The sequence below is a fragment of the Charadrius vociferus genome, unplaced genomic scaffold (assembly GCF_000708025.1).
Source record: "Charadrius vociferus isolate BGI_N301 unplaced genomic scaffold, ASM70802v2 scaffold110, whole genome shotgun sequence".
In the NCBI taxonomy this organism is placed as follows: Eukaryota; Metazoa; Chordata; class Aves; order Charadriiformes; family Charadriidae; genus Charadrius; species Charadrius vociferus.
The window spans coordinates 2,336,184-2,362,962 of NW_009646761.1; the positions used below are offsets into that span (position 1 = coordinate 2,336,184).

At 36.1% G+C, this 26,779-nt stretch overlaps 1 protein-coding gene across 2 annotated transcripts in view; it reads right to left on the reverse strand.

The window, feature by feature from the left end:
* DOCK9 (dedicator of cytokinesis 9) overlaps positions 1 to 26,779 on the reverse strand; it is a 105,138-nt gene that overhangs the window by 56,046 nt on the left and 22,313 nt on the right. For both annotated transcript variants that reach the window (XM_009891816.1, XM_009891807.1), the window contains exons 6-23: positions 24,092 to 24,187; positions 22,464 to 22,598; positions 18,757 to 18,931; positions 17,335 to 17,402; positions 13,331 to 13,405; positions 13,098 to 13,238; positions 12,532 to 12,732; positions 12,267 to 12,389; positions 9,770 to 9,852; positions 9,202 to 9,324; positions 7,322 to 7,401; positions 7,052 to 7,239; positions 6,863 to 6,928; positions 6,178 to 6,270; positions 5,772 to 5,895; positions 5,267 to 5,388; positions 3,793 to 3,879; positions 3,045 to 3,134 (exon numbers count right to left, since the gene is read on the reverse strand). In XM_009891816.1, the coding sequence (XP_009890118.1) occupies positions 3,045 to 3,134; positions 3,793 to 3,879; positions 5,267 to 5,388; positions 5,772 to 5,895; positions 6,178 to 6,270; positions 6,863 to 6,928; positions 7,052 to 7,239; positions 7,322 to 7,401; positions 9,202 to 9,324; positions 9,770 to 9,852; positions 12,267 to 12,389; positions 12,532 to 12,732; positions 13,098 to 13,238; positions 13,331 to 13,405; positions 17,335 to 17,402; positions 18,757 to 18,931; positions 22,464 to 22,598; positions 24,092 to 24,187 (2,070 nt within the window). The remainder of the gene's footprint in view (positions 1 to 3,044; positions 3,135 to 3,792; positions 3,880 to 5,266; positions 5,389 to 5,771; positions 5,896 to 6,177; positions 6,271 to 6,862; positions 6,929 to 7,051; positions 7,240 to 7,321; positions 7,402 to 9,201; positions 9,325 to 9,769; positions 9,853 to 12,266; positions 12,390 to 12,531; positions 12,733 to 13,097; positions 13,239 to 13,330; positions 13,406 to 17,334; positions 17,403 to 18,756; positions 18,932 to 22,463; positions 22,599 to 24,091; positions 24,188 to 26,779) is intronic.

Consider the following 26,779-nt stretch of genomic DNA (forward strand, 5'->3'; position numbering starts at 1 on the left):
TGTCCAGGATGCAGACATTTTTTGGTAAAGGCTGATACACAGAAGGCAAGCTCTCAATATGCCGAAGTAAAAAGTATTTGGGTCCCTGGGAGGCCAGGCTAGACAGGAGTTTGGCCCAATGGAATTGAAAACAGCCATAATTTGAAAATTCACAGAAAACAGCATTTGTTTTCTGTTACTGTGAAGTGAGGCAATAAAGTCAATAAAATGTGTTAAGCTGGTGGTGTGGAACATGTTCATACTGTGTGGTGAGAGTATTCTGGCGTTTGATGACAAGCAGAAGTCATAAAGAGGCCCTGTGGTTGCATTATTTTGTCCCAGGGACTTTGGCAAGACATGGTCTTGTCACTGAACCTATAGATTTTGCTAATGTGGAATTAATATAAATGTAAATAAATTAAGTGTTTAAGCAAAGGAATAAGCTACCTAAATGTACTACAGCATACGTGATCACAAACAACTGAAGTAAATTATGTGATCTGGGAGTGATCTGAGGAAGTGTTCTTTTCAGTTTTCCCTAAAAAGATACTTCCATATCTGATGGTCATTTTGTTCTACCAGACTAGCAAGAGTTGTACATATCAAGAAGAGAATTAACCCTTTGATTCCAGCCAAGTGTAATTTTTGATGGTCAATGGGTAGCAAGATAAATCTGAAATAGCCATGCTACTCCCTGGAAGTGATTTTGATTATATCAGACTCAAGTAGAGTTCTGATAAATTTAAGAAACAGTGGGATTTTCAAAGTACTGTGAATCCCAACGAATCAAACATGCCAGAAACGGACTGAGGGTTGTTTACAATTTCGGCTTCTGAAGTAAGAATGAACCAACTGCCCACATCAAAGCACAGGGCCATTCCATTCCTCATAACATGAACAGTCACTGACGCCAGGACCCTCACAAAGAGGCTCTCCATGGTATGCAAACTGATTTTTTAATAGTACTGATTCAGACCTGTCACGTATGCAGAGATTTTAGTAATGATGGCTCTTCTCACATAGCATCTGACTGTTTCCCAGACCAACTGCTTCATACTACAGCACCAGAAAGAGCAAATTCTGTTTCTTCACCTGAACTTGTCAATAAAGACATTCAATTCCCTGAGGTTCAGTATGGGCCATAATCATTCCCTTCTTGATACCAGAAAACATCTGCCATTTTCTCTGGCACCTCAAGTAGCAGGAAGGCTACATCCCTTGGAAAAAAGTGATGGAAACCATACTGACAATTTTAAAGAGCTTCTGTGAGCCACAGGTCAGACTCTAAGACCTCTAATTCATGATAACAGATACTCAAAATATACCATCTTTATTATATGGAGAGAAAAAAAAGACAGGTTAAGTCAAATGATAAAGGTTCAGTGCCCCAACCAATCTCAAAACCACAACCAGAAGACACGAAGGCAAAGCTGCACCTGTGAGAAAAATGCCTTTTATGACTAGGACTTCTAAAAATCTGAATGATTCCTTTGTTTGTATTTTGACAGAACTTTTTTTTTTTGCTAAAAAAGTACCAACAGTAGGAAGTGAGACTTAAAGAGGTTCCCGTCTTCAAACAGAAATCTCAGACAGCAGGATCACAATCTCCTATAAGGATTACTTCGGGAAAAATAAAATATTCCCCTTGGCCTCAAGGCAAGATGAAACACTTTGAAGCAGCAGTTCTTCTCCTGTTCCGTCTCTTCTGGAGAGATATCTTCACGGTACAAACCACATATGCTCAGTTAGAAAGATTGTATATTTTGAAAAGTGTCACAATGACACAGGATATGCAAGTGTTGCATCAGGGAGCAATTCTGCACATAAGCTATCTCTAACTCCAATAGAGCCTCTTGATACTGCGGAGTGCTGACTTTTAAAGCCAAACCACCACCAGGCTTAGTGCTTGCGCCATCTAACTGGGGACTATTTGGTACAATTACTGCTGCAGAAAGCAGTGGAAATAAGGATGGCTCCAGATCTAAAATTATGAAGGAACTTGAAACAGATACTGTAAGTGAGAAACACAGAGAAACAACATCTTAAATCAAAACAAGAACATCAGTAGCAAGTGAGAGGCATCTCTAGTGACTCATTCTAAGTAACCATGGGGGATGATGAAGTTCAGCTACAAGAGCTACAAGACTACTTGTTCTTTGCCTTACACTTTTGATGTGAAGCTACCATTGCAAGAATCAATTCTAAGGGGTTGTATTATCGTCATATGCTTTGTCAACATGCTTTGGGATTGCAAAATTTCAGAATGATTAGGACAAAGAAAAGACCGAGAAAAAGGTCTGACAGTAAAATAATGGTAATAATAATTAAAAAAAACTATTTCCAAATCAACTTATTCCATCTTCCCGCTGTTAATGTACTGTATTCTGTTTTGTACCAAAGGTGATCACAGAGGTCTTGGGGGGGCTCAGATCTATAGTTTTGAGATAACCAACGTGACAAAGCAAGTCCACTTCAGAAGCGTGCCACATTCAATAGTTAAGTTCTTACTTAAACGGTCCTGAGTCGACAGTCCAGTTTTATTAATTGATGGTATTCAGTTACAACAATAAACTCTGTAGTGCTTAAGAAAATCAGGAGTTACCTGTGATACCTTACATGGATTTTAAAGTGACTGAATTTTGGCCTTCGTAGTAAAAATCTGGCCTACTCGGTTAAGACAAAATTGCTGTGGAAACCATGCACTCTATTGATTTAACCCCGAGAGAGAACTGTAGACATGACAAGGATGATCTCCTAAGCAAAAGTTTAGCAAATCAAGAGTCATAATTTCTTACCATTCCCGCATGAGTTACATTTGATTATATTGCAAACTAAGCCATTAGCGTTTTGAAATTATCACTCATAACAGCGACCAATACTGTCTCACTATTCCTTTGTGGTTTCCTCTTATATTGCAATGGTAAATTTATCTAGGGCAAGAAGTAACTTTTTGTTCATTTTATACTGCATATTCCATTAATGAGACCTAGAAAACATCTGAAGCTTCTACATTTTGCAAAAGTATAAAGAAATAGTAGTATCTGTTATTCACTGCCATTTTATACCTTCAGATATTTTACAAGATCAGTTCCTAGTGCACGCGCTCCAGACTCTGTTTTCTGACAGTACTGAAAAAAATTATGCAAGTGTTGGTCCTGTAAAGACAAAAAGAACAACAAATTAAACAATATCTAACATTGCTATCCATAATCCAAAACAAAACACTTTAAATATATTTTTAAATAGAAATCCATGTGTTCATAGATATGATTTTCAAAAATAATTGATGTGCACTACTCTGACGACTAATTCAGTCTATATGTAACATTGATTTTTTTTAATTCACATAAGAATTTTCCAATGATTTTTGAATACCCATTACACAAAATACCACCTACATTTGCTTCAAACTAACTGACATGCAGAAAATAGCATACTTAAAGTTAATTATCCCAAACGATCCTAATATGTATTTTATGAGTAGCTGTAAGAGGACTCATTGCTTTGTAGACATGCCAGTAAATAGCTTTCAGACAACTATGACGTCTCATCTAACAGGAAAATTCAGATTGGAATGGATGACAATGTTAGACAAAAGGCTCACATTTTGAATAGCTTCCATTTAAGATCTGCTGTTTTTCACAGCTGATGTGAAAGACAGATACCATGTAGAGTGTCCAGGAGACACAAAAAAAAAAAAAAAAAGGAGATCAGGGTATTGAGTTTAAGAATCTTCCCAAATATTGTGTATACATATAACAAACATAGATTGTCCCTAAAACTTTCTCTAATTTAATTTGGTTTATGACTCACCTGTGTATACACAGTGGACACCAGATGAGTGGATATTTTTAACAGTTGTTTGCCTCCATCTACCCATTTAATTTCAGGACCAGAATGCTGCACACACACATGCAGAGGAAAAATAAAATAATGTAGCAGTATACTAGAGTAAAACAATTTGTTTATAGTACCACAAGCAACACTTTTTTTAAAAAAAAGTAATACAGGTTGAAGAAATGTGTGCAATGAATAAAGTTATAAAAAAAAAAGGGAAAATTATGCAGGCAATACTACCAAAAGCATTTATGAAGCTTAAAATGTTCTTTTAAAAGAAGTCCCACAGTAGCTCCCTCACTGGCTAACAAAATTGCTTTTCTATAAGTCACAGATCTCATGTTTCCACTACAACCTTGCAAAGAAACTTCTGACTAGAGAGAAATATCTGCTAGTTTTCTGAGAGAAGTAACACAAGAATTTCCACAGATATAGACACGCTTCAAAACTTAAGTCACTGATAGGTGAAGCAGCCAATGCTTCCTTCCCATCTCATTTCCAAAGAACTGAGAATGGGAATGCTCAGCTGTCTACCCTCACAACCAGTTAGGGAGAGATTTTACTGCTAGATATACAACTAGTCATATTGGTCCTAACCTTCTACCCATGGGCATGAGCAGAGACGAACAGCAGAGGTATAAAGAGTACACCTACAATGTGAAAAGATGAAAGATGTGAAGGAGACAATGGTTGGAAAGCTTACAGCAGAGTTTAAAAAAGAAAAGGTGACAGAACAGGAGGAGAGCAGCACCTATTGCTCTTGATTTTAGGCCTCTTCCTCCAAAATGAGTCAATTTTGTCTCTGCATTTCATTCTCTTAGTCAAATCCCCTATCACATTTAACATTTTGTATCCTCCTCAGTATCATTTTTATTACTACAGTTTTGCAAGCTTTCTGCTTTGAAAAATACAGCCATAAATTTTACTAGTGAAGTAAAGGGATCACAAAAATCAAGATGTGAGAATACGACTTTTTCAGGAATAAAGGACTTACTGAAAGGAGACAGCATGAAATGCTAAAAAAAATTTAGTAAAGGACTTCAGATTATTTGCATATCTTCATAAACTCAAAATAGTTTAATATATTTTAAAATTACTGTAACTTCTTGTTAGTTATTACAAACAAAAAAAAAAGAAACAAACATTTCCTAGGTACATCAGCCAAATAATAACAGAAATAAATATTTAACAATTTAAACAGAAAACTATATTGGGTTAGGTTGATTCAAATCCTTGTAGAAGTCAGAATTTAGTCATAAGTTTTGTCTCCCATGTCTGTCTGGGTTTGTTTGTTTCCAAGTCAGTTGTCTAACTTTCACAAAGCGCTCCATTTCAACTATAAAAGAAAAAAATTTCTACTAGAAAATTACTTAAATCTTAGCAGACTGGGGAATTACAACCAAACCTTCTCTCCTTTTTTTAAAGATTAGAGCAATTTTATATAACATACCTTTCCAACCCCCACTTCTTGATAACTAAGATAGCCTGATGGAAGATTTGCTGACACTGGGATGTGTTGCTCATTGGTCACCACTCTTCCATCCTTTATTAGAGGAAGCCAAGAATACCCAACTATGGAACATGAAAGGCAAGTAATTTTAAATATGTTATGAATCTTTACATAAATTCTTATGAAATTCTTATTGTATAATTCCGATATGTAATTCATAAAGCAGAAAATGTGACTGTAAGAGCCAAATTATCTGAACTCAAATGATTAGAAACAATTAAAAAGGCAAATTGTCACTGAGTTTGAAAAAAAACCCATATTTGATATACATTCTAAAACACCATTTGAAACATTTAAATTAAAAGAATTACTTAATGAAATCTTTCAGTCAGTATAATGTAATTAGAAAACGTTACATGGATCACAAAAATCACAGGTTACCCGATAAGCATACTTAATAAAATCTCTCCAGTAGTTACTGAAAGTAAAGCATTAACATACAAACCTTGTGTTTCAACAACATCTTTCTTCTTTGTACTCCCTTTGCTTGAATTGTCACAGCTGACATGGTAGAAGGTGAACAACAAATGGTGCTTTTCATGTAACTGAGTGGGCAATTCTATTTTAATCTGAAAGGCAAAGAATCACAATCTTTGTACAAGTCTTCAGCTAGAGTAGTGACATGCCTTACTGGTTACACAAGTAAAAAGCAATTCCAGTTTATATGTTATTTGAAGCAAGATTAAGAATAACACACACAAAACTTACAAAAATCTACTTACAGTGAGCAGGGGGGTCTGATTTAACTGAAATCATTATCAAGAACTTTGAAATCCTCAAATCTTTTCTTGTATTTTTGAAAGTTACATAACACCTAAACCAGTAAAAGTTACCTCAGAAACGTAGCTTACCTCATCATAAAACTCCGGATTTTGATGGTGGTGCAAAACAGCAGCAAACGCGCTTCTAGTAAATACTGGTCCACCTGGCCTACCATAGATACACTAATAATAGAAAAAAGGAAAAAACAGAACAAAAAAATCCCATGATCCTTTTTCACTCTCATCTTAGAATCTGTTTCATCTAGAATTTGAAATATTTTAACTTGTGTTTAACTTGGTTCTTTTGCACAGACAGAGAATTACGTGACCTGCAGTCTGCCTGCTGTGCAGTAGAGCTGACACTGTGATTTCACCTTAGGATTCCTGTACGTTTTTCTACTTCTTTTCTTCCAGGCACCTCTTATACACTGTTGTAGCTTATAAACAAACACAGAGCTTGGCTCTGCAGTTGATCTAAAGCTTTACTGTTTTAACATAAGAATTCCTCTGTAGAGCAGGCATAAGCCACCCTTGTTCACAAGAAGTTTATTCTTGGAATTTTTGTTTATATAAAGAAATTAAATGCTCTGAGGGTTCTTAAGTAATCTTTTATATTAAAAACAAGCAAGTCATCTAGAAGATACTCTTATGCCAAATACAAAAGGAGGACAGCAAGCTGCCATCCCAAACTAGATAAATTAATCCAGCGCTGCTGTGTTACACAGCTAACTGTCCACGATCTTCTTTTATCAGTCACAAAAATCAAAAGACAAACCTTTAAAGGCAAAGAATCCTCTTCATCAGAATCCTTGAACTCAATGCATACCGCAATATTTCTAGCCTAAAGCAGCATTTAAAAACAAAAACACAAACACTTAATCATAAGGATCAGAACAGAAATATAATATGTAAAAAATCTTAACCAAACCTGAGAAAGAAGAATGTACATTTTTCCTGTACTCACCTTTGCAAAAGACTTTTGACTGTCATATTTCAAGTGCTTTGGATAAACATAAAGATGATTGTTGTAGATGGTGAAAGGCTGAGTGTGTTTTGGTATACATGGAACAAATTCCTCTATTTCAAATGTTATTAGTGTCTTGGTACTGTTTTCAAACTGTTTCATGGGAATGTATGATGAGTTAACATAATCTGAAAATACATAAAAAGCCCAATAAAAAAACTGAAGAGAAAAAGTCTGAATGTCCGTTTAACAGTGTTTATTAATACTTACTTGGAAAATCTGGTGACACATTATCAATTGTAACATCCAGATTTCCTAAAATAACAGGAAGTTTGGCCATCTTTTCAGGTCTATAGGAAGGAAAAAAACCTCAAAGTCAGTCTAAATGCAAAACTATCAGATGCCAGAGAAAAGAGATAATAGGAAACAGAGGCAAAAGTAATATCCTGAAATAGGAGTATGAGAGGAAAGGTGATTTGGGGGTGGATGACTGATCCGGTCTTTTTGCGTGGTTTCACAGTTTTCCTCTTTAAATTCTCAAAAAAAAGTAAGGCTTTATTCACACGTTTGGAAAAGGTTAAGAAAAAAGCAGGATGCATCTCTTTCTTTAAATCAAAATGAAAAACTTTGTTAAAGATAGGTTTTGTTCGCCATGTAATAACTCACTATCATTTGCTGCAAAGATGGGACCTCTAAGTAAGCTTTTTAAATCTCAGTGGCCAATGATAAGCACTTATGGTAATGGAGTAAACTTGGAGGAAAAGTAAAAGAGAGAAATCAGTAAGTTAACAAAATGCATCTTCTACTCAGTAATTTTTTTCCTACCTCCTCCTTTTTCTACAGTAATAATTCACCCTGCAAAATATTTACTATTAACTAGTCTACTATGAAATTTCTTAAATGTTATCATGTAGCTAATTCAGAAATATGATTTGAAGTAGGAGTATTTTCCACGTCAAAACACCAGTGTAGAATCCTATATAGTAAAGATAGTCAGCAGCATGATTTTTTTAAAAATTATTGCAGAGGCAGTAGATGCAATATTTTCCCAAAACGCAATCCCGTGCTGTGAAGCAAGCAACATTTTCTGGTTGGAGTCTGGATTCTAATTCCAGTAGCTAAGCCTTAGACATTACAATCTCTTTTTTATTAAAATTCCTGTGAAATACTGCATGCAATTCCACAAACAGGATGCTGAAATAACCAAAAGCATTTTGTTAATTCACAAAGTAAAGTGATGTGGCAGGCTAATTTACTATATTAGTTTCAGTTTCAATAATACTGTTTATGGTGAGGAGTATCAGTACACAGCAATTTCAATGCTATGTAAACTTCAATGAAACTTTAAGCAGCTTGCTAAAATGGAATCATATCTATTACAAACCTCATCTCCTTATCAGATTTGGTAAGCAAGAATAAAATAAAGAAACTATAGCCCAAGCCTTCTGAGATTAGTCATTGTTCCAGTTAATACAACTCCAGCTAACTGTGCCATAACAGAAGTGAAAATGTCTTTGTGAAGCAGCAAAGACATCTCTATTCTTTTACATCCTATTTAATAAGAAAGGGGATTAAAACCGGTTTATTAATAGGGTCATCTGTCAGTAAGAGATTCTTAAGCCTTACACACAAAGTGATGCAGTCTTTAGGCATACTTTGAACGAAAGAATGAGCAGTGTTCTGTTACTTAAGGCATGCTGAGCCACATGCACTCCCAAGGAAGGTGGGCTGGATACTGGCTTGAATCCCTTTCCCTGAGCACTAACATTCTCCATCCAAGGCCAGTGAACATATGATTTATGCTCATACTTTTTTTCCTTTGAGAACCAGAAGAGTGTTTCGTGCAAGCACAACTCCTAACACAGAGCTACTTCTGGATATGATGCTTACTGCATGTTAGACATGGCATAATACTTCAGTCCTGCTTGTAGCCCCTGAACACTGCAAAGAAAAGATCTGTAGCTTGGATGAAGGCCTTGATTATATTTATACAACTTCTGTATTTGAAATGAAAAACATATAAATAGATATATCAAAAGTTAATATGCTCCACTTCAAGACCATAACAAAAAATGGTGGGGCTCGGAGGAGGGGGAGGAGGTGTTAGAGAGTGGTTGGTTGGTTTTGTTTTTTAAGGAAATTAGACTTACTTCCTGAAATCTGCTAACAATTTCAGCATATCTTCATTTGAAAGTTTATTACTGTCTTGTCTGAAGAGAGGAGAAAATCTTGCATTTTTGTCCAGGGTTCCTGAGGCATCTTTAAACAGCGTCCTGAAAGTGAAAATCTTGCTTTCAGCTGAGTTTATGAATGTGTTGAAATTCACTTCAGGAAATTTCTTTACTACAAATTAGAACATACTGCACCATCCTTCATATTAAGCATTTAATACTCTTGTCATTGTAGGTGATTTTTAACATATAAATAGCTCATTCTAACAAATCAAGTGTGAACAAATTCATTCTTAGTAAAATAAAAAATATTGACAACAGAAAACAGTTGGCAACATTCAATGGTTTGACTAATAATATAGTGAATGTTTATAACTTTTTTCTTACTACAAAGCTGAAGTGTAAGTTTGTCAGAAATCTTTGGGTAACTGAAAGTAAAACAAGAAATAATTTAAGTAGCATATTACGTTTTACAAGAAATGAGATGCAGAAAATAGTGTTAAAGAAAAGTCAGGGAAAAATACAGACTGACAAGATCTGTCCTTACCTAGCTGCCCAGGCAAAAGGCATTCTATATTGACCTAATCTCTGGCATGCCTGCTTTGCGTTTTTCAAAACTTTCTGTGCAACCTACAAGGGACATAAGAAAGAGTCACGTTTTAAAAGCTACATTTTTGTACCGTTAGTGTCAACATATGTTTTTTTCTTGTGTACTGTTATGAATTGGAAAATCTTTTTTAGAGTATTAATCCTAAGTATGCGAGTGAAAGACAAATGAAAATACCTTTGAACAGTTCATTTCAGGTTAAGCAGGGCCTGTTGATTTCACAGCATTTCATGGGTGAAAACACAGACCCTTCTACACTCCCAGTAATACATATCTAATTAAGAAAAAATTATTATATACAAAACTTATACGAAATCTAGAGCAAAACTGAACTTGTTTTCCAGACAAAATTGTGACTCCAGATAAAAACATTTCCCCCGACACTTGCTCCCCTATTCACCATACACTCTATATACCAGAACACATTCCTGCAGAGTAAATAGTAAAATACTGTGTAATACTCGTGATACGAGTACACACAGAATACAGGGAGGAGTTGTATAAAGATCACATGAATCTTATGTATGGACACTGCGAGTTTGTTTTCATTAAAACTGGAAATTTTTGGTTTTGTTAACTTTTAAGTGAACCAACAATTTCATTATATAGAACGAACATGTATAACAATCAGAGCGAGAAACCCCCTAGTCTGAGACATTGAACACCAAGCTGCGCCACCTGAGCTAAAGCAGAAGCTCCTGACACAGCAGTGGGCTTCTCTTTTTCAGAAACCAGTTTCTCCTATGTGCCTACACAAAGCAAAATTATTTGCCAGAAGCAAAAAAACACCAAGTAAACCTGCCTGAGTATTATTCCTGATCTACGCTGTTGACATTATGAAGAGCTGTTTCTATTAGTGTGTTGTTTGAGCCAACTCTCCATTATCCTTTCCTGTAAGAAGTGGGAAATTGCACTCAAAAGCACAGAACCTTGATAAATAATCATAAATTCACTGTTTTCAGTGTTTAAGGGGAGAACAAGTGATCTCTTAGCTATAGAATTTGCTGCTTCCATTTTCCCTTTTTCTTGTCCAGAGTAGTAATTCTGCAGGGAACTGGAACTTGCTTATTGCACTGCCACGCATGAAGGCCTATATAGCTGGTACTGTTCTGTTTTGTTTCAAATTAATATGGTGTCATCCCAGAGAATAAGAACAGAAAAAAAAAAAAAAAATTGCTCAATTGCATAAAATTATAAGCAAATGAATACCAGAAATGCATGGCACAAGTTAATACAGCCGTGGCTACTCCTGCAGTACAAGGCAACACAAGTCTAGCACTCGGCATCAAATTCGGGAACACTTGGGCTTACTTAACCTTCCCATGTGGCTCAGGCCCAAGACCACCAAAACCTGTTACTCAGTTCAGGCTTGTTTTAAGTCAGTAACAGTCAGCACACACACTTCAAAACCAGACTCCTAAAATACAAAGCTGCTGTTTTCCAATGATAGCTGGAAAAAAAAAAAAAAAAAAATCTCAAGCATTCCTGGAAAAGCAAATCAGTAGTCTGATCTATATTAAGCCCAAGTGAAAAATAAAGGTTTTTTACGCGTAGCTTAGCCAGCGTTAAATCAGTAAGAAAGAACACTGTTCCTCTGCAGAGACTGAAAGTTAACCCTTCCTTCTTCTCCTTCACTGGCTGAAAACAGGAAGAATGTCAACAGTAGCTGACACTGCTTAAAAATCCCTTCTTCTCTTCGTATCCTGGTCCAACTATTTAAGCACAACTGTACATCAACAAAATTAAAACTCTGTTTCTTCAGTGACAAAAAAGAATCAGCAACTGACAAAGCTTCTTGTAGATATGTTTCAGAAAACATTAAAATGTTATGTCATCCTAGACTCCTGCAAGCTTAAGATGTTTCAGGGGTTTATTTCCAAAAGTGATGTGGAATGCTATCAAAGCTGCAAAGCATTTTATACATAAAAACAGAGGCTTAATGATCTCAATGGCTGTGAAGGAAAAAACAGCAAGAGTGCAAAGTTACAGTAACTGTGGTCACCAAAAAGTGAAACAAAGGAAAAGTTAACAATGATACAGTAAATAAGATGCATTAACTATGAGAGACATACAGTTAATTTCTGACCTATATTTAATATTTCAGTGCTCAACAGTTTTCAACTCAACTTTCACAGTGAAGTCTAATACTCTTTTGTCAAATCAGTTTATTTAAAGCCATTATAAAAATTATGGATTATGTCACGATTATAAAAACCTAAATAAAAGTTTCCCAATAATATGTTAGAATTTATCTATAACATTTCAATTAATAATAGTTACTAGTAATAACTGCAACTTACTAAATAAAATCATCCAGTTATCTCAGCTATCTGAATTTCCTATAAAAGAACTAAGCTTTTGTTTGATGTTTATTAATATTGAAATCAATCTGTCTTGCCTCAGCACTTTTTCCATGCCACGGAAGAAGATAACATACCTTCGAAGAATCTGAACTTTTCATATATGGTTCAGCACAATGTGTAATACTTCCCTGTAATACTTTTTCTATTCTAGCCACGAGGAAAATGTCAGTGTGAGGACACGTGACTGAGAATATTCCCTAGAAGTAAAACAAGAGACAAATATAAAAGGAAAATGAGTACACATTTTACATCACATAATAGAAAGCCATCCGAAGCATGTATGAAAAATCTCTACTTGTATCCAAAATCCTACTAATTCTTCAGGTTACTAGTTCTTACCTGCTTTGGGTATTGTAACACAGTTTCATGAACGTCTTGAATTCCGTGTAAGCTATCACCACTGCCATTCATCATTTGTTGAGCTGCACTGGATATCATGTGCCTTACTGAGGCGTGGTTCAAATCAACATGGAAATCTGCTGAAATTTTCCGGTTGTGTTTAATATCAAATAGTGATAACGTGACAAAGAAAGGTTCTACCTAGACATTCAAAAAAAGAATCAACTGTCATTGCCGGCACCTATATTACTGTAAAAAATGCCTATGAAAGGAAGATGAGTACCATTTTTATAAACATTTACACATGGCCATCACTCTAGATATTACTGACAAGATGTAAAAACCAGTAAAAGAAAAATTCCACTTTCTACAACACAACAAAAAGATTAGTAGCAAAGTTACTTTTTGTAGGATTTAGGCTCTCATTTTGATTTAAAGGAGTAGAAAAAAACCCACAATATAAGTTTCTTAATCACAGCAAAGAATCCCTGCCAATATTTTGTTGGCACTTCTTAATAAGACATTCATTACCATATTAACAGAAAATAATTAGATTAATTATTTACATTGGTTGTTGGCCCTTCTTCATTTTCTGCAACGCAGCTTTGCAAATTAAAAGATAAATCGTTACACTTCACAAGAATTTTTTTTCCAAATTTCTCTTCAAATGGCTTCACTTCTGGCTCAACACCAGAAAAGTCAAGTTTCTTTAAAAAGAGAAAAGAAAAGTTAAGTTGTTTTTCATCTCAAAAGGATCAACATAAAAGAAAGTAACGTGCTATCTTGTAAAAAGTCTAACCTGTGCATCTGGATCCAAGGCAAAAAGTTTAACTCTGCTTTCACTTTTCAACTTGATTTCTGCTTCTCTGGTACTCTGTTCAAAATGAGAAAAAAAGTCTTAATATCACACTATTAAATTAAAGTCATTTTCAATTTCATTCTTTTTTCTGTGATGTTCAAAGCTTTACATGTTTTTAATATATGCACTCTTCTCTCCCTAACTGAGCTTTAAAACTCCTTAGTTTAAAATTGCTCCATCAAGTCCGAGTAAAAAAACGAGAGAAGACTCCTCTCCTCTAAAGGCTTTTCCAGGCCTAGAAACACAAAACCTTACATCAGCAACATGTAACCTTCCAAGCTCACAGGAAGTATACTCCAGTGTAGCTCATATAGCACTTTGGCTCCTTAAACAATAACTTTCATAACACTATTTTATTGGAGGAAGGGGGAGAGAGGGGGAAGCTATGAATGTAGGTTAAAGCTCAGAGCTATCCTGAGACTGTAAGATTGCTCAGGAAACAACAGGTTACCTAAATTAAGAAACAACACCCTTGTAGCTGTCTGTCTTTTTTATTAGTTTTCTTTTTTTTGCCCTTTTCCTTTCTTGAGTTCTACTGCCAAAGAAGTGGTTTTCCTGTGGGTAGATGGAAAAACCCAAAAAACTTCCAAAAGATAAAACCTTCACACTTAAAAGTTCCTTTGCACACTGATCCTGCCTGGGATTTGTGGATACCTACCTAAAAGGAAAGTGGAACAAAATAGAACATGAAAACTGATGGTATGCATAGATTACTTTTTTTTAAAAAAAGGTATTATTTAAAGACTATTCTATGGTTTTTAAAGTCACGGGACATGACAAATGGACATATGCATGTGCCAAAATTACCCATGTAGGAGAGTTGTCATTCCCAAAATAGTAGCTGGCTAAACAGGGATACAAACTATTATGTTACAGACAGGTGTCTATTTTTGCATCAGCCTGTATGGGTTACAAGAAGTTACCAACCCAGAATGCTCATCACTGACCATCAGCTAGAAGTGACCTACTGTCTACATCTGCTTTGTTGGAGGTTGAAGAAACTCTTACTACGTCTCAAGAAAAAAAAAAAAAAAGCACACACCAAAAGAAAAAAAACACCACCAAAAAACCATCAGCTCTAAGAGCTCAAAATCCTATTTTACATTAATAATAATAAAGAATTTGACTTGAAGGATGCATTATAGAAGAGGAACTTCTGAGGTGTGATTTTGAGTCTAGAAGCTCTAATGGATTTCATTTACTTTATTTCATTATCTTTAGCACACGCAAGAGAAAAGGCAAGAGTTGCTGTGAAAGACACTACCCAGGCACTTGATACCAGCAGAATATTGGCAGATGTTGCTTGTTCAACAGCTGGTATGATTGAGAAATACAGGACTAAACTGTGAAGAAGTTTAAAGATGGCAAGAAGGTTGCATGTATGTTTTGGAAAGGGAATAGTGGCAAGAACTGAAGAGGAAGATGATCTAGTCATAGAAGCAAGACAGAAACTGTTTCAGCTAAAGCATCTTGAATAGTTTTAGATTCTTTGGCATTTTGTGCACTAAAGACAAGATAAAAATATGCATTTTTGACTAACAGATCAGTGGCTGTCAGTCAGAAGTCAGGAACTGAAAATGTGCGTACTGATCAACTCTGTCTACAGCACAGCGGTGACTCTGTAATTCCATTTCCTCATTGGTAAAACAGGGACAATGTTTTCCTACCTCAAGGAATACTGGGATCCGTAATGGTTAAGGAGGTACTTGGGCACACTGATCATGATAGTCACATAGTTATTTAAGAAAGAGGTCGAATTTGTTTTCTCTGAAGATTAAAAAACAAACAAACAAACAAAAATCCCAAATAAAACAATAAAACCCCTACATTAACTCTTGGTACTTAAGTTACAGATAAAAGAAACATGATGTAGGCAGGACAGACAGATTGAGATATATGTGTGCACATCTGTGCACTCAAGCACACAATACCATCTTATTTAGTTTACATTATAAACTAACAGCTGTTTATAGAAAAATGAAGGCTTGGAGATGTACTCACAAGGGTTAAACCTTTCCTGGGAAGACTGTTTTTTCCCCCTATTGTCAGGTGCTCTACAATCACCCCTGAAGGAATTTTTCTTTCCTCATAAGGATATGAGGTCAACTATTGTGAAAATCTTCTCCCAGAACCAACAAAAATAATAGAGCAACTATAAACTCTGCTAAAAGAAGGCTCAATGCCTTGTAAGCCTTCCACTGGGGAAAAAAGAACCAAACCCAAATAACAGCTGAAAAGACAATGCAAGAAAGAATAGAGGACAAAAAAATCCTCAAAACAAACAGCATTTACATAAAGTAACCAAGTTAAGGCACAAAGAGTGTACTAATGCAAATGGGCAGATTTTTCCCTCTACTTCTCAGGGAAGAAAGGTTAGAAAAATACATTAGAGGAAATTATTTTGAAAGGTAGTATTTCATAAAGATGAACTAGAATAGGAAAACGGAAAAACTTATTTTGAAGGAATCAAAAGTTTAAATGGATTTAAAAAAACGGAATAAAAAAATCCAGTGCTTAAGAGCTGAGAAAAATAACACATTAGAAAAATACCTAGCTTAAAGAGCTGCATGCTTCTGACCAGAAGGTTATGGAAACAGGAAGCAGCATTTGTAGTACTAAAACTATATGCAGGTGCTGCAACCCTGAATAAAAGTCCTCTCTGGAAGTCATATGGAACCTAAGCATTCCAATAACTCTGACTATAAAGAAAGAAAAATCATAGAATCATTTTGGTTGGAAGAGACCTTTAAATCTTCCATACAAAAAGAGCATCTAATTTTATATTTCTTTCTGAAATAAATTTTCATAGCTTCATGTAAGTATGCTGTTTGATGCTTACAGCCATTCCAAGGATTGTATGCACCACAATCCAAATTAATTTCCAAATGCAGGCGTAGCTGGAGTTAGATTATCACATAATAGCTTTTTGTGTACAATCAACTAAATTGATTACAAAGCAGTAACAGAAAGAATTAAGTCAGCCAACTAATTTGGGTGCTAAAAACCTGTTAATCTATTCTGACTGGAGCTTTTGATATGTTAGCTATTGTAATCGAATTTGTTTTACTGCTTGTTCTCAGTTTATAAGCTGCACTCCCTTCAAGAGTAGCTACTAGGTCAGACAGATCCTCAGAAAAGAAGGGGAGAGCATTCCAGAGCACGGTCAAGCAGAAAAGTTTCAAGACTGCAGGCTGTGCCACACAGAAGAAAGAGTAAGGAAGTCACAGGACGGAGTCTGGATTCTGCAACTTCAATAAAAAAGGTCACCAGCTCCAGTCCTTAGGTGATTTAACAAAAATTTCTTCCCCAGAGACCTCATGAAACCTATTGCGACACACAAGTCACTGATTTAACTGAAATAAAGTCTGGAAATGGGCTGAGGGAGAGTTACAGATATTTTCTATTTATTTCTATTTTATTTTATTCTTATTTCTATTTCTACCACACTTATGTAAATATAAAATTGAAAAGCAACAGTTAGGGCAATACAGAAAGTATCCATGAACTTGCCAGCTCGTTACAAACACAAGCATCTTAAAATACATTCACATCATCACTGCTATTAAGCTCCTCTGGACTTCTAAGTATAAAAACAAAACTTGCCTTTAGTATAACTAGATGTCTATAGAAATAGTCTAGCACATACCGGCATGCAATAAAACAACACAAAATATGCAATATCCAACAAACTAATAAAACATGCTGCTTTTAAACAGCATGTCAAAACTTATATAAGACAGTAGCTAGTTTGCTTCCAAGAGCAGAAAATAAAGAAGCTCAATAAATGAAAATGAAGAATTTAATCTATTCACGAAAGAGCTTCTAAGCTTTCAAAGCACCACAAACTGACTGGAAGCCGCTACCTTGCCTTTAATGAAAGTTCATGTGGCTAACTTTATGTTTAGTACTTTATAACCTGAGTTCGCGTTTACAATATACATTACCTTGGCAATTTCAGGATAGTAGTTATCAAAACTACTTGATGAGCTTTCCATTTTGCTTTGATCATCATCTGAAATTATAAAACCACGTTTAAAAAAAATTAAAAAAAAAAACAAAAACAACCAACCACAAAAACCCCAAGCTACCCACAAAACTCCATAGCAAAATTATTTCTGGTTTGTTTTTTTTTTAAAAAAAAAAAACAACAAACAAACCCAAATCAACTCTTACCCCCTCAGAAATGACAATTATTAACATAAACAGGTAGTGGACAACTCCATCATTTTGATGCAGTCATTTCTTGGAGGATGTAACCAGTTACATAAATTGGTAAAGCAGCAGTTGTTTCTAATGCCACCTAGAAAACAGCTTTAATATTAATTTTGATATATGCACAGGGAAAGGGGATACTCCATGCACAAATTTACATTACACTTTCCAGTATGCATTGTAATTTGATTTCAAAACAAGTTCCCTCTGTTCATTAAGTTCCCAGCTCCACTCTCCAATGGCTACTGGATTTACAAAGCAACCATTCAGTTAGCTATAAGCATCTTGCAGTTCTAAGGTCCATTGGGGACCCCTGACTAAAATGTCATTCACAGAGCCCCAGGTTTCTTTTTCCGATTTGCTTTTGTTGTACACATCGTGTTAAATTCTGGCAATCTTCACCAAAGACAGTGATATCTACTTTTAAACTCTAATGATCCCTTTGGTATAGCGTGCTATTTATAAGCAGCACAACCTTCTATAATCTCTTCCGGGTATTTGTGGATATGCATACACTTGGTCTCCTACCAGTTGCCTTCCCCATCCACTCTCAAGAGGAAAAACACACAAGAGGACATCTAGACTACCCTTTTGTCATCAAACTACCAACTATACCAACATCACATTCCTTAGCCATCTGTCTTACCTATTCTGAAAGGGCTCCAACAGAAAAGACTGTACACCCAAGCAATCTATTTCAGTACTTTAGGGAAATATCTGTGCTCAAGGGAGTTACATCTAAATTTAAAGTCCCTCACCGCAACCACAATTTCCTATTTTTCTACCTACAGTCACCACAGAACAGATTATTCCATATTCAGCAGCATTTTACACATTTCAAAACAAGTCCCTCCTAAGTTTTCTCTTTTCCTTAAACTGCTTCGGTCCAGCATTTTCATTGTGGGTTCTATTTTTGCAGACTTCTGATCAGTCTCATTATTCTCTTCTGGACTTAACCCAATTGGAATCAATACAGAACAGTGCTATTCTAATGTCAAAAGGTCAAAACTCTAAACAGTTCAAACAGTGAAAATACTTATAATTTTTACCACCAAAAAACCCAAAAAATTTTTGCCATAATAAAGCCATTCTTTCCAAATGCATGTATGCAGACGTCACATAACCATATTAGCATTGCTAGAAACCCTGCTTACCTTCGTGAGACTCTCCATTTCTTTTTTCTTGCATTGCAGCCTCAAAGTTAAGCTGTAGGATTTTGTTCAGAGTGTTTATCCATTCTTCCATTTCAAGTTCACTATCTGCAGCTAAAAGGTAACTGCTCTTGTCTTGCATCTTGAGCTCGAACGCAAAACGTCTGACTTTGTTGTTCTATAAGAAAATAAAAGATCTTTATATTATCTTTACTCACTGCCAACTCACAGTCAAAGGTGGTTACATGTATTTCAGATCTTTTAACAAAAATACACGGTTCAATATTTTGAACAAGCATATTATAATTACAGTTTCCTCTCTGACATTTGACCTTTTGAAATTCTTTGTACTGCTGCAACAAGTGGAAGTATGAAAGATAACAGCTCATTTTTCAGTTTCCCCTCACCATTCTGCTTGTCATAATTTTTAAAAAACAAAAATCCAATTTCCAAATATCAAGTCTTCATGTACTCAGATCATCTTGAAGTGAAGCTAACTAAGCTGTACTGATAGAAAAAAGCATAAAACTATTAATATTTGAGTAAGAATCATTTGCATGTTGGGATTTTATACTGGAGGCTAAATAATAAGCAACCCCAACCCTGCCCTGATATTGCTATTTTTTTAGATATCATTTGTTCCTCAAGCATTATTGTAATCCTTTTTGCACAATTTAAATTAAGTCTTCAAATGCTACTTAGCTTGACTCATGTTCCTGGGAATGAATTCACAAATCTTAAATGAAAATTCTGTATTATCACCAATTTAATTTAAAAAAAATTATAAATTCATTAGATAAACATTACAATAAACAATAAGACAGACTTAATAGTTGAGAGTTTGTTTGTTTGTTGGGTTTAAATTAAATTAAATGCTAAATTACCTTTTAATTTCGCTATACCTCACATTTTTCAATTAACAGACTAACTACTGATTGACAAAACAGTCAGCTTTCTACCAAAGATGAGTTTCAGTTAAGGAGGATACAAACAAATGCATGGACTCCAGATCTACGGTAGTCTTGCCAACTAAAATCAGTACTGAAGCAAATGAAAAATCTTAAGAACAGTAACCTTTAAGTTTTACACTATAAAACCTTGACATAGGTTTTCACAAATCACTGAATTAGAGCAACCATGTCTCTCTCTCTATATATACGACTATATGTGTGAATACATACACTGCATGTATTACGTGACTGCACTCCTCTCTGATGCAGAAAAGTGTCAATATACAGATGCCAAGATGAACACTGATGGTACCGCAGAATACATTATAGCGTTCAAGACACAAGCCAACTATAAACCTTAAGCATCCAAAGTACAGTTTTACTTAAAGACAACTGTATCACCCCAAAACCTTACTTGCAGTAGGAACAAAGGAACAGTAATTAAAAAAATAAGAAGTAAAAAGCTTCTGACAAAGTCTGAGGAAACGTCAGGTTACCTGAATTGAACTGATGGAACACAAAGTATGGAACAGTACTTCATGAAGAGATGATTTAGAAAAAAGGGCATTTTCAGGATAAAAAAAAAACCAAACAAAAATAGAATCACAGGATGGTTAGAGATTGGAAGGGACCTCTAAAGGCCATCTGGTGCAACTCCTCTGCTCAAGCAGAGCCACCCACAACCAGTTGCCCACAACTGTCCAGATGGCTTTTGAGTATCTCCAAGGATGGAGACTCCACAATCTCCCTGGACAACCTGTGCCAGTGCTCAGTCACCCTCACAGTGAAAAAGTGTTTCCTGATGTTCAGAGGGAACCTCTGTTTCAGGTTGTACCCATTGCCTCCTGTCCTGTCACTGGGCACCACTGAGCAGAGCCTGGCTCAGTGTCGTCTCTGCACCCTCCCTTCAGGTATTGATATACACTGATGAGATCCCCCTGAGCCTTCTCTTCTCCAGGCTGAACAGCCCCAGCTCTCTCAGTTTCTCTCCTCATAAAATGGTTAGAGTTGGAAGGGACTTTCGAGATAATCTAATTCCAACCCCCCTACGATGGGCAGGGACACCTTCCACTCGACTAGGTTGCTCAAAGCCCCATCCAACCTGGCCTTGAACGCTTCCATGGATGGGACAATGCTCCATCCTCCATCCTTTCATCATCTTCATAGCCCTTCACTGCAATTTCTCCAGTATGTCCATGTCTTTCTTTTACTGGGGAGCCCAGAACCGAGCACAGGACTCCAGGTGTTGCCTCACCAGTGCTATTCAGCTGTTCAGAGGGGAAGGATCACCTCCCTTGACCTGCTGGCAACATTCCCTCTAATGCAGCCTAGGACACCATTAGCCGCCTTTCCCGCAAGGCCACATTGCTGGCTCGTGTTCAACTTGGTGTCCACCAGGACCCCCAGGTCCTTTTCTGCCAACTGCTTTCCAGCTGCGTGGCCTGTCCAGCATGGCCTGGTGCCTGGGGTTGTTCTCCCCAGCTGCAGGACTTAACACTCCCCTTTGCTGCAGTGCCTTTCCTTCATTTATAACTTCTGAAAATCTTAATGTGTTCTGATGATGTTAACTAATATTGTAGTGCTCACAATAGTCCGTACCAGAGTCACAGGCTGAGAATCTGTGAGAAAGAAGCCATCTCCTAAGTGGGAAACAAAAGGGGACAGAAACAGTCCAGAAGATGGAAAATTTGTATTATCAGAGAGAGGGGTGCCAAAGCAGAGGAAGCTGAGGAGCAGAAGGAAAGACACGTTTTAAGTGCAAGACAAAGACCACAACTGTGTTTAGGAACCACTGGTTCGTTTGTTGATTTGTTTTAAAAACACAAATCAAATGAATTTCAGTGGAGTTGGCCAGAATTGTTCCCCTAAGGCAAAACAATTTGTGTAAATCTGTATATACAACTTGCAATATGATTAAATTTATTACAGTTATAAGACTTTCCATGCAAAGTATCTATTAAATGTGTATCCAAAAACATTATTACAATATTTGGAAAAAAATAATCGTCTGTAAAGCTGTTGTATCTCTCTGCATAAATCTTCAAACAACTTTATACTCAAAAAAAATATTATTTAAGAAATACATTTTTATTAAACTTTGCCTATTTCTATCCAAGTTAACAAAACTCTAAAAACCAAGAGTTTTTTCCAGGTATGCTGTGCCTAACAAAACAGTTACACGCTGTACTGTAAATACATAACAGAATCACAAGAAAAGAAAATAATCTTTTCTTTGGCACTTGTTACTGACAAACATTTTACCAACGCCCTTAACTTCTTAAAATAAAGAAAAGCACATAAAAGTAACATTATAAAGGTCAAATGAAAGCATCTGGAAGGGTGACTGAATTTAATACAATTCCCACAACAAAAATCCCACACAAGAAGCTATGCAAAACATTTTCAGCTCATGTAAGCACAAAATGTAACTGAAATGAACTTTAATTTTATGCTGTCGTTACTTTACTGTGATTTAAAGTTGGGAGGGGTTTTTGTGTTTGCCTTAAAATTTTGTTTGATATTTTTAATAAATACTTGACATCAACTAGTAATTTATGTTCTTTTCAGAAAGATTTTTAAAATTCAGCCTCCTGCCCTTTAAAATCTCGTTCACTGTTTTTGCAAGATGCAGCATGTATAATAGTTTCCCTGTATAATATGTACTTATCTATGTCTGACAAGTTATCTGTATTTTTTAAAAAATTCATTTTCAATCAAATACAGAATTAACTGAAGAATAGGCAGAATAATTGTAATTACCTGAACCACTCCCATGCATGAATCTAGAAATATTGATCCTTTAGGTTCTTTTGATATTTTTTCATCTTTGTAGAAATTGAGATTATAGGATCCATCACCAAGTTGGATTAAGTGGAAAAATCTTCTTTTAAATGACTAGGAAGAAAGGAGGAAAGAAAAATAATTACAACACTAGTATTAATCAGCTTCATATTACAAAACCCATAAGTGCTATTTACATGGTAGGTTATGGAAGGAAGCTTTTCTTTACACATAACCTAATTAGTATCCTCAGAAAACAAAACAGAAATCATTATTTTAAAAAAATTAACTTAAAAAACTGCAGCAAGATTGTACTGTATTATTTGAAAGTATTTTTGACCCACTGACAGGTATTTAAAACTGACTCTACAATATTATACATAATAGGTATTTATTGCGATAACTGTAAAAATAACTTGTTTGTTTCTAAACAAAGAGGCAATACAAATAAAAACTCAAATTAGAATCACAAAATGGCTAGAGTTGGAAGGGATCTTAAAGATCATCTAGTTCCAAACCCCCTGCCATGGGCAGGGACACCTCCCACTAGACCAGGTTGCTCAAAGCCTCATCCAACCTGGCCTTGAACACTTCCACAGACCGGGAACCCACAACTTCCCTGGGCAACCTGTTCCAGTGTCTCACCACCCTCAGAGTGAAAAATTTCTTCCTAATACCTAATCTGAATCTCCCCTCTTCCAGTTTGAAGCCATTACCCCTCGTCCTGTCACTACATGCCCTTGTAAAAGGTCCCTCTGCAATTTTCTTGTAGGTTCCCTTCAGATACTGGAAAGCTGCTATAAGGTCTCCCCGGAGCCTTCTCTTCTCCAGGCTGAACAACCTCAACTCTCTCAACCTGTCTTCATAGGAGAGGTGCTCTAACAGTCCCATCATCTTTGTCGCCCTCCTCTCGACCCTCTCCAACAGGTCCATGTCCTTCCTATGTTGAGGGCTCCAGAGCTGGATGCAATATTCCAGGTGGGGTCTCGCAAGAGCAGAGCAAAGGGGCAGAATGACCTCCCTTGACCATCTTTTGATGCAGCGCAGGAGATGGTTGGCCTTCTGTGCTGCGAATGCACGTTACTGGCTCATGTTGAGCTTCTCATCCAGCAACACGCCCAAGTACTTCTTCTCAGGACTGCTCTCAATCCATTCTCCACCCAGCCTGTATTTGTGCTTGGGATTGCCCTGGCCCACGTGCACGACCTTGCACTTGGGCTTATTAAACTTCATGAGGTTTGCACAGGGCCACCTCTCCAGCCTGTCCAGGTCCCTCTGGATGACATTCCTTCCCTCCAGCGTGTCAACCGCTCTGCTATTACATAGTTCCTTTTCTACTAATAACACACCAGGGTCCAGATAAGAAAATTATTTAAAACACTGGACTTCTGCCACATACTGGATTTTTAATGCGTCTTTTCTGATTTAAGTAGAATAGAAGTAAGATTTCACAGCTATAAATTACATACAAGTTTCCCTCTTTCATCCCACACTATTTTTATTTTTTTTTAGAATTAAACCACAAACAAATTGACTTCTCAAAGGCACAATGGTAGTTTAATATTGGTGTTCCGTTTTTACCACGCATAAGACACTCTTAAACTTACTCTCATTGTCACGCTGATTGCACTGTTCATATTGCCTTTGTACAACCATCCTTGTTTTGTTATTCCACCCTTCTGAGACCCAAGAGATGCTGCATCCTGCAGATGAAGAAAGGGAATGGGAAAAAAAAATTGTATCACAGTCTGAAACTGTTATATCTATTGACAATTTCAGAAGCCATTTTTAAAAGCTGGAATAGCTATCCTCACAACATAAGGATAAGAATGTATTATGATTCCCTGCTGAAATAGTATAGCTTTCTAATTCCAATTATTATATTTAAAGACCCAGATGAGACGGACCTCACCTAACTTCTGATAGGTAACTCGGGCATTCTCTGTGGCCAGCACGATGATCCAACTTCTAGATAGCTAAATATTAGTCAAGATAAATCCTACTGAAACAGGGGAAAGAAGGAAAACTCAAAACGTTTACTTTGTAAGCTTTTTCATATATTCTAATCTTCCAGTGCAAGAATTTTTACCAATTGCTATTACCAAATATAACAATGTAAACTTATGCCTATCCAAAACTCGATTTCTCAAACCATTTCACTTTATATGTATTACTTCAAAGACATTACTTAAGAATTTACAGAGAACTGTCTTGAATCCTTGAATTGGATCTGGCCTTTTACAGATAAGAATCAAAGCTTTCTAAACAGACCAAGCCCAAACTTGGCAATAACGGCAAGTTCACAAACAGCGGATCCAATGCATGCATCACACATCACGCTCACTGCCTGTACACCTCTTCCATCTGCCAGTTGATGGAACTTACTAACTATATCAAAACCCACAGGATGTTAACAGCTACCAAAAAGCAGTACTCTACCATCAAAACTGACCAAAATGACCAATAATTGCCACAGAACAAATATTAAGTCACCAGTTCGAGTAATCTTTTAGAGTGCTACCAAGTTGACTTTACCATGGTTTCCAGTTGAGGTAACCCATTTTGACACAACAAAAACATTAATGAATTAGACGTGTAGTAACATTTTCAACCACCTAGAGGAGAAATACTCCTGACAATTTATTATCCAAACATTCAAAATTAGCTGCGTATCCAGTTGAAAACAAACCCACAAAACTTCCTCAAGTGCCTCAACTACTTTTTCTAATTCCTTTTCTCAGCTACTAAGAGAACATAAACCAAAAAGTGATGACATATGGGGAACAGAGTCATTAGTTCAACAACTGAACATTAAAACCAAATTTTGGAATAATACGAATTAGTTTCTGGAACTAAATCAAGGAAAATTCTGTAAAAAGTTACTAGTTAATTTATTTATGCAAGCTAGACAGACTAAATAAGCTGTATTCATATGCATATACGCATGCAAACTTAAAAAAAAATGCAAACAGAATGGAAAAGATGCATCAATCTGTTCCTTCAAAAATCCTAGTCAGCTTGATACTACAGAAATTAGGTCAAGTAGGTGACATGGTCACCAACTACCAGAGCATCTGATATAATACCCCAGAAGCACAAACCAGAACTACTCAGTAAATTTTCATGTGCCCCAATGAGTCTTGCTATCCAAACGATACAGTCTACTTGTTTCATATTTTCAAGTCATTAGTCCTCACTCCTGTTCTGCTAGAAAACCATTTTTCTTGTACAACAATCAAGATACAGAGACAACAACTTAAAACACTGGGTTTCCAATTATGATTCTCCCCTTCCGCTGGTGGATGTTATACCCAATGAAAGGATGGTTTAAAAAAATCACTCTTACAAGTCTAAAATGATGAGTAGATGATGAGTTATCATCAAAACTTGGTACAGAACAACCACTGCTCTTCTGTAATTTCACAAACCTTACATGGAACTATCTGACATGACAAGAATTCCTTCATTATCCTCGTTAACAAAAATTAAGATTTAGCTCTATTAAGACTATTTTTTCCAATTAAAAGTCTCTGAAGTACACTGTTTCCCAACTGTGTTGTACAGCATGATGTTTCCTAACATAAAACTGATTGTAATTTGGACCTCTCTAGTTACATCATTTCTTTCTGTCAGGCAGAATTCCTGCCTACAGAGCCAAAAAGCTACTGAATCTTTCCAGCTGACCACCTGTTAATACAAAGGAATCCAGAACCCAGTCGTTAATACACAACTTTTACACTCAAAACATATTTCCTGTTTCCAACTGGTAAGTGAATTTCCTCACTTTTATTATTACTGCTGCACGCTGTGTTTCACTTTTTTTTTTTTTTAATGATTTTTCCCAGACACTCAGCTCCAAAATTTACTTCAACAGCAACTGTTTCAACAAAAACAATTTCTTATCTTGATTCTACACCCCAGGCTGATATAAAAATTCCATTTACAAACACCAACTTGATGACCTGATAACCCAAATTAGTTTTGGAAAGGTAATTCTCTCCTTTTTAATGGTGCAAGATTAAACTAATCTTTATCTGGTTTTCCTTCCTTTCTACCATTCCCTTAATAAATTATCTTTCTTTAAAAAAAAAGGGAACACAAAAGTGAAACAAAAAGAGAACCAAACAACTTTTAATAAAGGTGTTAAAATCTGACAGAAAACTCTCGCATTAACTCTTCCCCTGAGGAAAGAATTTATGCCCTGCCCCCCATTCTATTGCCATGAAGCTCCCTTTTCTTCCTAGCATGCTTTTTTCCAGTGTTTATATTTTAAGTTCCTCAACAAAGAGTAACAG